Source organism: Liolophura sinensis, chromosome 1 (genome assembly GCF_032854445.1).
Source record: "Liolophura sinensis isolate JHLJ2023 chromosome 1, CUHK_Ljap_v2, whole genome shotgun sequence".
In the NCBI taxonomy this organism is placed as follows: Eukaryota; Metazoa; Mollusca; class Polyplacophora; order Chitonida; family Chitonidae; genus Liolophura; species Liolophura sinensis.
The window spans coordinates 11,225,846-11,239,246 of record NC_088295.1 but is presented as its reverse complement, the minus strand read 5'-3'; the positions used below and the strand labels follow the sequence as shown (position 1 = coordinate 11,239,246).

At 39.5% G+C, this 13,401-nt stretch overlaps 1 protein-coding gene across 1 annotated transcript in view; it reads right to left on the bottom strand.

Annotated features, from left to right (window-relative positions):
* LOC135466759 (DNA-dependent protein kinase catalytic subunit-like) overlaps positions 1-13,401 on the bottom strand; it is an 84,754-nt gene that overhangs the window by 49,916 nt on the left and 21,437 nt on the right. The window contains exons 28-42 of the mRNA XM_064744429.1: positions 12,513-12,607; positions 11,980-12,082; positions 11,145-11,269; positions 10,713-10,788; positions 10,188-10,372; positions 9,787-9,928; positions 8,944-9,022; positions 8,653-8,775; positions 7,016-7,110; positions 5,800-5,977; positions 5,240-5,350; positions 4,679-4,926; positions 4,000-4,135; positions 2,915-3,007; positions 2,727-2,791 (exon numbers count right to left, since the gene is read on the bottom strand). Coding sequence (XP_064600499.1) covers positions 2,727-2,791; positions 2,915-3,007; positions 4,000-4,135; positions 4,679-4,926; positions 5,240-5,350; positions 5,800-5,977; positions 7,016-7,110; positions 8,653-8,775; positions 8,944-9,022; positions 9,787-9,928; positions 10,188-10,372; positions 10,713-10,788; positions 11,145-11,269; positions 11,980-12,082; positions 12,513-12,607 — 1,854 coding nt within the window. The remainder of the gene's footprint in view (positions 1-2,726; positions 2,792-2,914; positions 3,008-3,999; positions 4,136-4,678; positions 4,927-5,239; positions 5,351-5,799; positions 5,978-7,015; positions 7,111-8,652; positions 8,776-8,943; positions 9,023-9,786; positions 9,929-10,187; positions 10,373-10,712; positions 10,789-11,144; positions 11,270-11,979; positions 12,083-12,512; positions 12,608-13,401) is intronic.

Genomic DNA, 13,401 nt, shown 5'->3' with positions numbered 1-13,401 from the left:
TGCCATCCTAACCCAAATGTCCTACATTGGTTAGAGCATATCCCCCAAGTCCTGCCATCATACACGGGCCCTCATCCACTACCTACTGCCATCCTAACCCAAATGTCCTACATTGGTTAGAGCATATCCTCACAGTCCTGCCATCATACACGGGCCCTCATCCACTACCTACTGCCATCCTAACCCAAATGTCCTACATTGGTTAGAACATATCCCCACAGTCCTGCCATCATACACGGCCCTGATCCACTCCTTACTGCCATGCTAACCCAAATGTCTATCTTTCAAAGACAGTACACCCACAGTCCTGCCATCATACACGGATCCTGATCCATTCCCTACTGCCATCCTAACCCAAGTGTCCTACATTGGTTAGAGCATACGCCCCCAGTCCTGCCATTGTACGCAGGCCCTATTCCTTCCTGCCATCCTAACCCAGTCGTACGCCCACGGTGGGACAACCATGCCACCATCTTGGATGTAAATGTATCAACCTGATCAGAATTTGCCCGTGTTCATGTTCTGGTTTTTACGAACTTATTTACCGAAAATTCATCGTGTCTTCCAGGAGTGACAATAAGTATTTTTTCCTGCTTGACAATTTATCACAAAATTCAAATCAAATTCACAGCACTGGTGTTTGTAGCCTACTACTTGTGGCATGTATTGCACACCTATCCTGCGAAAATAATAACACATTCCAGAGTTTAAACTCCCACGCTTGTAGAAATTGGGAACACAGGTGAATGATGCTGTGAGGTCATCATTAGCTACTGCACATAATCACCAGACATCAAGTTACATTGTTGTGGAGTTTTCACACTGACTTTGTACAAGGTACATAGGCTGAGGCAGAAACCGAATGTCCTTTTAGTGACAAACTCTACAGGCATACAGACTCATGGATTTTAATACTTCTTCACATTTGAAGACCACTGAAACATGCTGACATTGGTGTAAAACTTCAGTGTATACATACACAATTGTTTACAGGTCACGCACATTGCTGTTGTAGCAAAAAGCAAATTATATACATGTATGTGCTTGTTTTAATGTCGTAAAGTCATACAACAATCATGCACCCATGAGAGGTGTCATGGTACACGCATCCTGATTGGATCCTACTCCTATGATATTGATAGTAGCAGCAGTGTTAACAATGTTACTTTATAGCAGTGGTATGAGAAATTACTTGCTTGTGGGAAGCAATGAGCCCAAAAAACTGGAAATGCAAAGCAGTTTCGACCGGGGTCCATGTCGTTTGCTGTTGTTGTAATCATTGTATGCCATAAAATAGAAGACAGCACAGCTCAATGTCATCACACAACCGTTTCTAGAAAGCATGGACAACGCAACAGAAAGCAACGAGACATGCATAGCATAAACCTAGTCCAGTTGCCATCTAACTCAATGTTAAAGCAGTGGGATTAACATCTATTTCTGAAAAAAAAAACAAAAAAAAAACAATTTAAATGCTTCTAGTGAGAAAATTATTGATCGTAGCTCAAATCAGTTGGCATGTTTCAGGAAGAGCATGTCCAGGGCTACAATTTGGTGCAAGTTTTACATTTCTAGCTTCCATAGTTCTCCAGTTACTGGTCACTAACATTATGCAACTAAATTTGAGTTTTTTGACTTAATCTCACAAAGTTACAAAGATTTACAGTTACAAAGGCAAAAAATAAAAGCAGATTTGGAATCAGTGGCTCAAAATACACCAGAAATTGAAATTTCAAAGCTAGCTGTGATGACACAATTTCGACCAAAGGCGAGTTCCAAAGTTTTTACTGAAAGTCAATGATTTCATCAGAATAATCCGTTCAATGGTTCTTGAGAAGAAGATGTTTAAACGATTTCATACAAAATCCAATATGGGTGCCAAACCATGTGACATAAAAAAATCAAGCTCCGTAGTGCACAGCTTCAGGTATTTGGGGAATTTTGCTGAAAAATTTCAACTCAATTGGTCAAAGGGTGTAGGCTGTATGTTGCTCACAAATCAGTGGGAATAATAATAATAATAATCCAAACGAGAACAGTAGGTGTACCGCAGGACTACCTGCGTGGGGCCCTGATAATCCAAACGAAAACAAGAGGTGTACCGCAGGACTACCTGCGTGGGGCCCTGATAATCCAAACGAAAACAATAGGTGTACCGCAGACCTACCTGTGTGGACCCCTGATAATCCAAACGAAAACAGTAGGTGTACCGCAGGACTACCTGCGTGGACCCTGATAATCCAAACGAAAACAGTAGGTGTACCGCAGGACTACCTGCGTGGGGCCCTGATAATCCAAACGAAAACAATAGGTGAACCGCAGGACTACCTGCGTGGGCCCCTGATAATCCAAACGAAAACAATAGGTGTACCGCAGGACTACCTGTGTGGACCCCTGATAATCCAAACGAAAAACAGTAGGTGTACCGCAGGACTACCTGCGTGGGCCCCTGATAATCCAAACGAAAACAATAGGTGTACCGCAGGACTACCTGCGTGGGGCCCTGATATCCAAACGAAAACAAAAGGTGTACCGCAGGACTACCTGCGTGGACCCCTGATAATCCAAATGAAAACAATAGGTGTACCGCAGGACTACCTGCGTGGACCCTGATAATCCAAACGAAAACAACAGGTGTATTGCAAGACTACCTGCGTGGGACCCCTAAAAACAAAAAAAATTTCCAAGAAGGGCAAATATCAGCTTAGTGATGTTCAAAAACTTACTTTAAAGTATCAGTTTCAGCAGCTGGTAAATCGCAGAAAAATGGCAGTAAATCTAAGGCCTGGTTCTGCAAAAGAAGCACAAAAAGTTGAGTCACAACTGCATTAATTCCCTGTATATGACTTATGCCAATATACACACAAAATCTCTTTAACTGCAGACACTTCAAAGGACAAATAAACCGACATACCTTAAAAGATAATTCCAACTTGGAATCTGTCAGCATTGCCTGGTACATCGCAAATACTTCTGGGAATGCTGTGCTGTCAGGTTTGGATACAGCCTATTAAAAGGAAAAATACATGTATAAAAGAAGGCATGAATCAAATCTGAATATTAAATGTACATGTATTACTTATCTTAATATTTCAGTGTGCTAAATCAAGTTCTGAATGTCACATGTTGATCATGATAATACTGGACAGTCCATGTGCTAATCAACTCTGAATGTCACATGTTGATCATGATAATACTGGACAGTCCATGTGCTAATCAACTCTGAATGTCACATGTTGATCATGATAATACTGACAGTCATGTGCTAATCAAGTCTGAATGTCACATGTTGATCATGATAATACTGGACAGTCCATGTGCTAATCAACTCTGAATGTCACATGTTGATCATGATAATACTGGACAGTCATGTGCTAATCAACTCTGAATGTCACATGTTGATCATGATAATACTGGACAGTCCATGTGCTAATCAACTCTGAATGTCACATGTTGATCATGATAATACTGGACAGTCCCATGTGCTAATCAACTCTGAATGTCACATGTTGATCATGATAATACTGGACAGTCCATGTGCCAATCAACTCTGAATGTCACATGTTGATTCATGATAATACTGGACAGTCCATGTGCCAATCAACTCTGAATGTCACATGCTGATCACGATGACACTGAACAGCCCTTCTGCTAATCATGTCTGACTGTCACATGTTGATCATGATAATACTGGAGAGCTTTACACTACTCAACCTGATGATATCTGACAGTCATTGTGTTTTATATATTTTCTGTGTATGAATATGACATAATGACACTTGACAGTAACTGTGTTCATCAAATCTGAATGTCACACGGATCACTTTTTGCTCATACAGAGTATGGCCTGAATATCACGTGATAATCATGTTACTTGACAATGCTCTAACCTATACATCTGTATGTACCTATACATTGTACATTATAGGTAATTTGAACTAACTGATTGATAGCCACTCTCAAGGCACATATCAGAATGTTGCCCAAGAAGAGGCTTACCTTACTATCAATGAGGATGACTTTGGTGGTGAGAAGGAGTGACATGGCCATCTGCTCCACAGTAGCAGACTTGTCCCACCAGATACTAAATCGGCTCCAGTTTGACAACAACATCTTCACAAGACTTTCTCCTTCACTGAAGTGGACATACAAAAATATAATGGGAAAGTTAATACAAGGTTCATTTGCGCAATTCAACAGCCCTACTGCTTTAATTTTTGATCATCTTTATGCTTGAGAATCTTTGTGTTTATAGTGACATCTGGTGAGAATACTTTTGTTTTTTATAGAAAAATCTGGTCAGAATTCTTTGCTTTTTATAGTGACATTTGGTCAGAATACTTTGTTTTTTTACAGTGACATCTGGTCAGAATACTTTGTTTTTACAGTGACATCTGGTCAGAATACTTTGTTTTTACAGTGACATCTGGTCAGAATACTTTGTTTTTTTTATAGTGACATCTGGTTTTGAGAATATGACAAATCTGACAAAGGACGAGGAGAAATGACTTAAACAAATGACCACACTAGTCAACAATTTGTTGCCTTCAGTATCAAATCACTAAGCCAGAAAAGGCTGACAAAAACTTCAAACAAAAGCTATTTACTGGCAGGTAAAATCTACAAAACAAATAAGGTACATGTGTAAAAGGCAATATTTTTAAGTTTTATATTTCACCATTTTCTCATCTTCTTGTCCCGACTGACATAGTCAAGGGAGGCAACCAGGATACTACAGACTTTCCTCCCTTTGTCCTTAGCATGTCTTGCCAGTAGAGGGATGACATCTTCAGATGACCTCGCCACCTCTATGCTAATCTCTTGTTTGAAGACAGCAAAGAACAATTCCCCCAGATACTGCTTACAGCCTCGGCTACTTGCAGATACTGGTGTCTTATCCAACAGAGATTCAACCAATAGACTCTTCTGTAAACCAACAAAAATTTACTGATGTTCATTTATTCATTTTTTAAATCTATTCCATCACCTTCATCATAAATTAAAAGCATGACTTGTTACAAGGTATTACTTTTGCTTATGTTATCATACAGTTAAATATTTTAACACCATCATAATGATGCATTTATAAAAATGTCAAACTGTCTTCAGTACACAACCAAAGCAATGCTATAATCTTTTATTGATGTCAATAGGTTGGGCGGATGTGGAATCAATGACGTGCAAATTTTATGTCATATCAATGTATTTTTACAAAATCAGTAGTGTACATGTAACTTACTTGTAGACCAAGGTTAAGTGCTAGTTCCAGCAACCCTTTGGCAACTGCGAGGGCACTGGGACTGAGTGTTAGAGCACTCAGCTGGGAATTCTCAGATTCCGTCACTATTCCCTAAGGATAATTAAAATTAGCTACATGTAAATCCCCTTACGCATCAATTAAAATAATGAAATGGGTTAACAATTTCACTTTGGGACCTACAATAACAGTCACTGACATCATTTAATAAATTTCTCTTTCTCAACCTGGAAATGCTGCTTACTTATGCTTATCATTTTAATGCAATCCATTAAGGCAGCACTTCTACCAGCCATACAACTTGAGGACACTTGATGAAATTGCAAATTCATCTGATAAATTACTCATTCATTGGATGATCATTTGACAAACACAGGGTGTTCTCCACTTATGCTGAGTACAAAGTCACATCAAACATTATCAACTTGAGATCAAGTTATTTCATGCACATCAGAAAACTGGAAGTCAAATGCTCTTGTGTATGTTATGATGTGACCCAGAAACACAAGTACACCAAGTCAACCTGACAAACCAATACCTACCTTGAGGACATTACTGAAAAGCTTCTGTGCTAACTTCTGCTGGCTGTCCAGGTGTTTGACAGCCGGGATAAGAAGCCCCACACTATGGAGCCTCTTGTAGCCTGATATTGTCTGCTCCAGTGTCAAGTGGTCTAAATCTGACTGGGAGAAATCCAGCGGTATCTGTTTGATCAAACTCCTACAGACAAACCAAAAAGAACATGTCAAAAACCCCAAATGAAGGATATGAATTATGTGGGTGGGAATTCAATCATAGTACATTCAATGATTTTTCTACAACAAAAAGCTGTTAAAATAAAGAAAAGTTTGCCACTGTGCTATACGGTAGTCCACATGTCTGTACTCTCTCTGATATATCACTAAGGCGATGTGCTACTTTTTTTTTACTAAAAATGCACAAGGCAATATACCGCTGAATTAAGGGAAATGATTTGTAATCAATGATTTGTCACTATCAGTCAGAATGTACTGTGAGACATGTTAGTCTATAAATATAAATGTCAGATTGTCTACTGCTGTGACTGTATGTGCACCAATCACTGTAGAGTGGGAGTACACTGTACCTGGAGGCTGGATCATGACAAGAGAGCTACGTATCCTTCTCTCCATTATTGTACTTTTGCTTATATTTACTCATTTGGCTGCTGCCTGATGTTGTGCTCACAGTGTGTTTTTCACACTATAATTCTTCTCCATGGTTATTTAAGCACATTTTGAGGGCATTATGCTGGGTATATTGACAAAATCATACTTTTTGTCAAGCTCTGAAATTGGCCATTCCAACCAACATAGTTTTGTCAAAAATCAAATTAAAAAGGTACATAAATTACACTAAAAGCTTCTCCTTTATATGTGAAAAGGCTGAGGAATTCTGAAGGTATATATAACCTAGCAGTCAGTGTGTGGGTAGAGGAAGCATATGGGAGACCGCTACAACCACTAATCCACTGAAACTGGGATGCTGATTTAATGAGAAATGCTGTCATCTGCTGTGTTCAGGATAATGAACTGAAGATACACGTATCACAATCTGCTCTTCGATGAGGTAATTTCTTCAGTTCTGAATCATTCAGGTAAAAGTTACCCCAAACAATGAACAGAAATCAAGTTGTCTCCCTGAAAATGCTTCACTGACAGATCAAAACTACTGTTGACCTATTTGTTTATACAAGTAAATGAATTAACATGGACTTTAAACGTGTAACAACCCACTTACTCTGGTCCTGACAGGGCTCTTTTCAAACCAGCAGTGAACTCTGCCCTCACAGAGCTGGGAAGACATTTGGAGAAAACTGACAGCATACTGTCTACCTGTAATTGTCAGAAACCCAAAATCTATATATGTTGTATTTGCTAACAAATAAAATGACACTATTTTAATGACACTATTTTCATGAACTCTTAACATATTGCAAAGTGCTTCTTGCCATCAACATCTTCAAAGTCTAACATAAACTACTTTAAATTTAGGTTGCATTGGTTTAGTTATAACAAGCAGCACTATGGGAAGACTGCATTTCGATGTTGTTCTTGTTTTTTTGGTAACAACACTATTTATGCATCATACAATTCAGCTATCGTCATATAGATGTGATACCATGCATGCACATACCTCCTGTGGTCAGCCTAACTTAACCTCCACATCTCCACGTACGTACCTCCTGTGGTGAGCCTAACATAATCTCCACATCTCCACGTAGGTACCTCCTGTGGTCAGCCTAACATAACCTCCACATCTCCATGGACGTACCTCCTGTGGTCAGCCTAACATAACCTCCACATCTCCACGTACGTACCTCCTGTGGTCAGCCTAACATAACCTCCACATCTCCATGTACGTACCTCCTGTGGTCAGCCTAACTTAACCTCCAAATCTCCACATACATACCTCCTGTGGTGACCCTGACATAACCCCAACATCTCCATGTGCGTACCTCCTGTGGTCAGCCTAACATAACCTCCACATCTCCATGTACGTACCTCCTGTGGTCAGCCTAACATAACCTCCACATCTCCATGTACGTACCTCCTGTGGTCAGCCTAACGTAACCTCCAAATCTCCACATACGTACCTCCTGTGGTGACCCTGACATAACCCCAACATCTCCATGTACGTACCTCCTGTGGTCAGCCTAACATAACCTCCACATCTCCATGTACGTACCTCCTGTGATCAGCCTAACATAATCTCCACATCTCCACGTATGTACCTCCTGTTGAAGCCTAACATAACCTCCACATCTCCATGTACGTACCTCCTGTTGTAAGCCTAACATAACCTCCAAATCTCCACGTACGTACCTCCTGTGGTCAGCCTAACATAACCTCCATATCTCCATGTACGTACCTCCTGTGGTCAGCCTAACATAACCTCCAAATCTCCATGGACGTACCTCCTGTGGTAAACCTAACATAACCTCCACATCTCCATGTACGTACCACCTGTTGTAAGCCTAACATAACCTCCAAATCTCCATGGATGTACCTCCTGTGGTAAACCTAACATAACCTCCACATCTCCATGTACGTACCTCCTGTTGTAAGCCTAACATAACCTCCAAATCTCCATGGACGCACCTCCTGTGGTAAACCTAACATAATCTCCACATCTCCATGTACGTACCTCCTGTTGTAAGCCTAACATAACCTCCACATCTCCATGGACGTACCTCCTGTGGTAAACCTAACATAACCTCCACATCTCCATGTACGTACCTCCTGTGGTAAACCAAACATAACCTCCACATCTCCATATACATACCTCCTGTGGTTGGCCTAACATAACCTCCACATCTCCATATACGTACCTCCTGTGGTAAGCCTAACATAACCTCCACATCTCCACGTACGTACCTCCTGTGGTAAGCCTAACATAACCTCCACATCTCCAAGGTTAAAGCCTAGTGATGTTGGATGAACAGTCAAGGCAGTGGTTATTTCCCATAAATTAGCAGACCAAACACCAGGAGGCACTACCTAAAACCATGACAACAGGAAAGGCATTCATTATGCATTGAAAGATACTAAATCACACAATGTGTACAGTTCATTCTAAACATTATATATAAATATAAAGCTTACTTTGAAAAATGTTAAGAAATGTTGTCATGAGCTGCTAGATTCTCTATCATACAATCTACTCACTTTCTCAGCATCCTTTGGGTATTTCCCAAGCAGTAGAGTCAAGAAATTCAACACTCGCACGAGCACTGTGCATTTCAACCTGTCCAGGATCAAACCAATAAAAATGGATGAATAGATGTATATGTAGATATGGGAAGTTTCAGCATTATGGTTTCACTTTCTTTCCACAGGTGTCTTGCAATTCTGGTACATACAGAAAATGTAGTTGATTTGTAAAGCAGTTAATACACATTCAATACCGACGTGTACAAGCACCGTTTCTCTCTCTAACAAAACTGAAACTATTGACTGCTTTATTTTTGTCAAAAAACTACTTGTGTTCAAATTATTTATTTGATTGGAGTTTACGCCACACTCAAGGACATTTCACTAAAATAACTGTGGCCAGCATTATGGTGAAAGGAACTATAGGCAGAGCCCAGGGGAAACCCATGACCATCTGCATGCTGCTGGCAGATCTTATGGCAGATCCGTATGGCTGGAGAGGAAGCTACCATGAGCTGAACTCACAGGATCACATTTTTGAGAGGTTCCTCAGTCATTGTGTTCAAACTATACACCATACTTAAGCAGTTTTCACTTATACAAAGCTGGATAATTTAAGGGCAGAATAACCCCCTCACCCACCACCCCACCCCCCAACATTAAACAGGCAAATGACAAACCTCACGACTTACAGCTGCAGCAAAACTAACCAGCGATTGATTCAAGCCTTTAATTGTATAACTTTAGGAGAAGTCTATGTTTAAGACACACACTAATGATTCCATTAATGAGTCAGCTCCTCAGATATTTCAACTGAACTTTATGGGTGGGAGATTATGGTGAGAATTGTGGTCATACCTGTTGTAATCCTCCACCTCACGAGGTGTGAAGAACTCAGAGTGAGGTGCATTGTGGAACATAGAGGCAACAGTAGAAATGTCCGTCAGAGCTACCTTCTCCACAAAGTGACTCACAGACTCAAACACCTTGCTATTCTTTCCTACAGCAAATGAATGAAAAGATAGGAATACAAGGTATCAACATCATATAATTTCAGAAGAAGCATTAAAAAACTGTGTAATATGATTTTTGTTTATCGTATATTACACACATGTAGTTAAACCTAACAAAATATTGCACAGGCACTATCATACATTGCAACATTATAAAGCACACCTTAGTATTGTGCTCCATGTATATTTGTACCTTGGGATATTAACACATTGCGACTAACATAATGTTCAAATTTGGTTCTGTACCAGTGAATAGGTCAGCCGGTGTGAGCAACCCCTCCCCTAACACCCAGCAGTAACAGTCCAGCGCTGCCAGCAGCAGATCAAACCACGCCATGGCTGTGGACAGGCTGAATGTGTCAGCCATGTCAGTGAGCTGAGGAAAACAGGCAATGCCAGCATTCCTCCCTGTCTGACCCCCTCCTTCAAACCTGGAATAAATGAATTTTATGGCCAATTCATCATCAAAATAATACAGAGCAATACAACATGCCATATGTGGATGTACTTAAGCTTTGGAGTTCAAGATCAAATGTTGGACATTTGAGATGAGATGAGAATCTTAAGTAAACCTCACAAATCTTTTGCACATACACCTCACAGATTCAGCTACTTTCCTTGTTGAGACAAATTACAAATCAGACAGAACATGGCATAAAAATAGTCACATTGTAACAATGTTAAAAAGATACTGGAACAACAGTAACACTAAATTGGGAGACTACCCTGTTGCCACAACTTATAAAGGAGTAAAACATGTTCAAAACATACCTGTTCAGAAAATAATTTGGTCCCCCAGTTTTGGATTTCAGGAAGGCAGAAAAGTATTCTTTTGGAGTCTTTACCCCTGAAATGTTACGAGATAAATACATGTTGAGATCACAAGAGATTCATCAAACAAATTTAGCTCCACTTATAGTTTTCTACTTAAAATGACAATAAAACAAGCTAAAATAGAAGGTGTGTGATCACAGCTGTGATGTTCATAGTATACATGCAGGTATTACTCCCTTTACATTGCCAGGAGTGTTGCTCTAATAGCTCAAACTGTTACATGTCACTTTTCAAAATGGACCTCATAATCAAGAACAACACGAACATCCAAAACAACAAGAACAACTATAGTGCCATTCTCCCATAGAGCTGTTACAGCTAATAATAAAATAAAGATGATCTAAAGTGAGGGATGCATCTCCTACATACCTGAGACCAGTGCACATAGTTGATACACAAGCTTCATGCAGGCATGACGACACTCTGTCTGGGGGCGACCGGACTGACGCAACAGCCAACGCACAGCAATGTCCAAAGTTACCTGACTCCAGTCACTGACCACACAAACAGAGCAGATACTAGCATGTAATCACAGATGTACAGTACTACATGTTAATCAGGTATGTGTATTCAATGTAGAGCTGTCAAAGCATAACTCAAGTTGTGAATGAAGTTATAATGCTGAAACTATACCACCGCTATGTTATAAATCTGTTGTTCTAAAGGCAGAATAAATCTTTTTCCCAATGTCGTAAATATAAAACATGATTTTGTCTAATTTGTGGAAAATTTGGACTATTCCATCAATGTTTACTCTTGACAACATATTTACACGATCAGAAAGTCTTGAAAAACAAGGAATCAAAACAAAAACAGTAAAGATCAGACAAAATAAAAGGTGAATTCTCAGTTATAGGTTTATTCCATTTTTGGATTTTTTTACCATCAGCTCACCCGCAAAAACAAAATGCAACTCAGCTAAATGTATTTCGGAAGACATCATTTTACTATCTCAGACAATGGAGCAGTCACATCACATGACTTTCTGATTTTATACCATACAACAACTTTGCATGGCTTTCTCCATTGGTTACACAATGGTTTTACACTTTTCAGCTTACTAAAACACATGTGTGCACATAAGTCATATATGAAAGACATGGTCCATCATGAGATGACTGAGAAACTGAATTATTTTCATGAGTAAATCTGGACACTTATTTCTATATGAAACATCAACACATGTACTGCTAGATGTACTCACTGGGGCTCAATTCTGTGCTTGCTTTTCGTGGACAACAGCTTGGATTTAGCTTTGAGAATTCTCTCCAGATGTTCTAGTGCCTTTGAGCAATGTTCCTGTGTACCTGTCATAACAACATATGCAAAATCTGTTCTACACTGTGTGGATGTCCACAATACAATCTGTGAAATATCTGAATTTCTAAGAATAACAACATCTGTTGAAGCAACTAAAAGGATATTTGCTACCCCAATTCCAGCATACCACAGAAAAGTCCAAATTATGGGGAATATTACAACAAATTTAGCTTAAATGCTTTCAAGAATTAAATAATTCATATAAATTAACTACAAAGAATTATCAGTACAAATTTGTTATGGTACATACTTGTCTAAAACATTAAGTTAAGATTTCTCAATATCTGAAAACTATTTTCACCCAAATTAGCCTGCTAAAAATGTGCCGAAATTGAAAAGCTGTGTTTAACCCTGAAATCTGAAAGTGAAAGTGAAATCTGCAGTTACAACACAGGGATTAGGTGCTTTTCTTCATACCCAGGGATTTGTCATCTTTATGAGCAATGGCCAGACTCTCAACAAAATGTTTCAACAGGTCAAAGGTGAACTGGTCCACAAGGCTCTCTTCTTCCTGGAACAGTAAGTTATACAGTGTTAACTGATTATTACAGTTCTACAGAATGGGTAGAGCATTACAGCACACACCAGTACATACCACACTAATTATTACAGTTCTACAGAGTGGGTAGAGCATTGCAGCACACACCGGTACATAACAAACTGATTATTACAGTTCTACAGAATGGGTAGAGCATTACAGCACACACCGGTACATAACACACTGATTATTACAGTTCTACAGAGTGGGTAGAGCATTACAGCACAGACTGGTACATAACAAACTGATTATTACAGTTCTACAGAATGGGTAGAGCATTGCAGCACACACCGGTACATAACAAACTGATTATTACAGTTCTACAGAATGGGTAGAGCATTGCAGCACACACCGGTACATACCACACTAATTATTACAGTTATACAGAGTGGGTAGAGCATTACAGCAGACACCAGTACATAACATACTGATTATTACAGTTCTACAGAATGGGTAGAACATTACAGCACACACTGGTACATACCACACTAATTATTACAGTTATACAGAGTGGGTAGAGCATTACAGCACAGACTGGTACATAACACACTGATTATTACCGTTCTGCAGAATGGGTGGAGCATTACAGCACAGACTGGTACATAACACACTAATTATTACAGTTCTACAGAGTGGGTAGAGCATTGCAGCACACACCGGTACATAACAAACTGATTATTACAGTTCTACAGAATGTGTAGAGAATTACAGCACAGACTGGTACATAACAAACTGATTATTACAGTTCTACAGAATGGGTAGAGCATT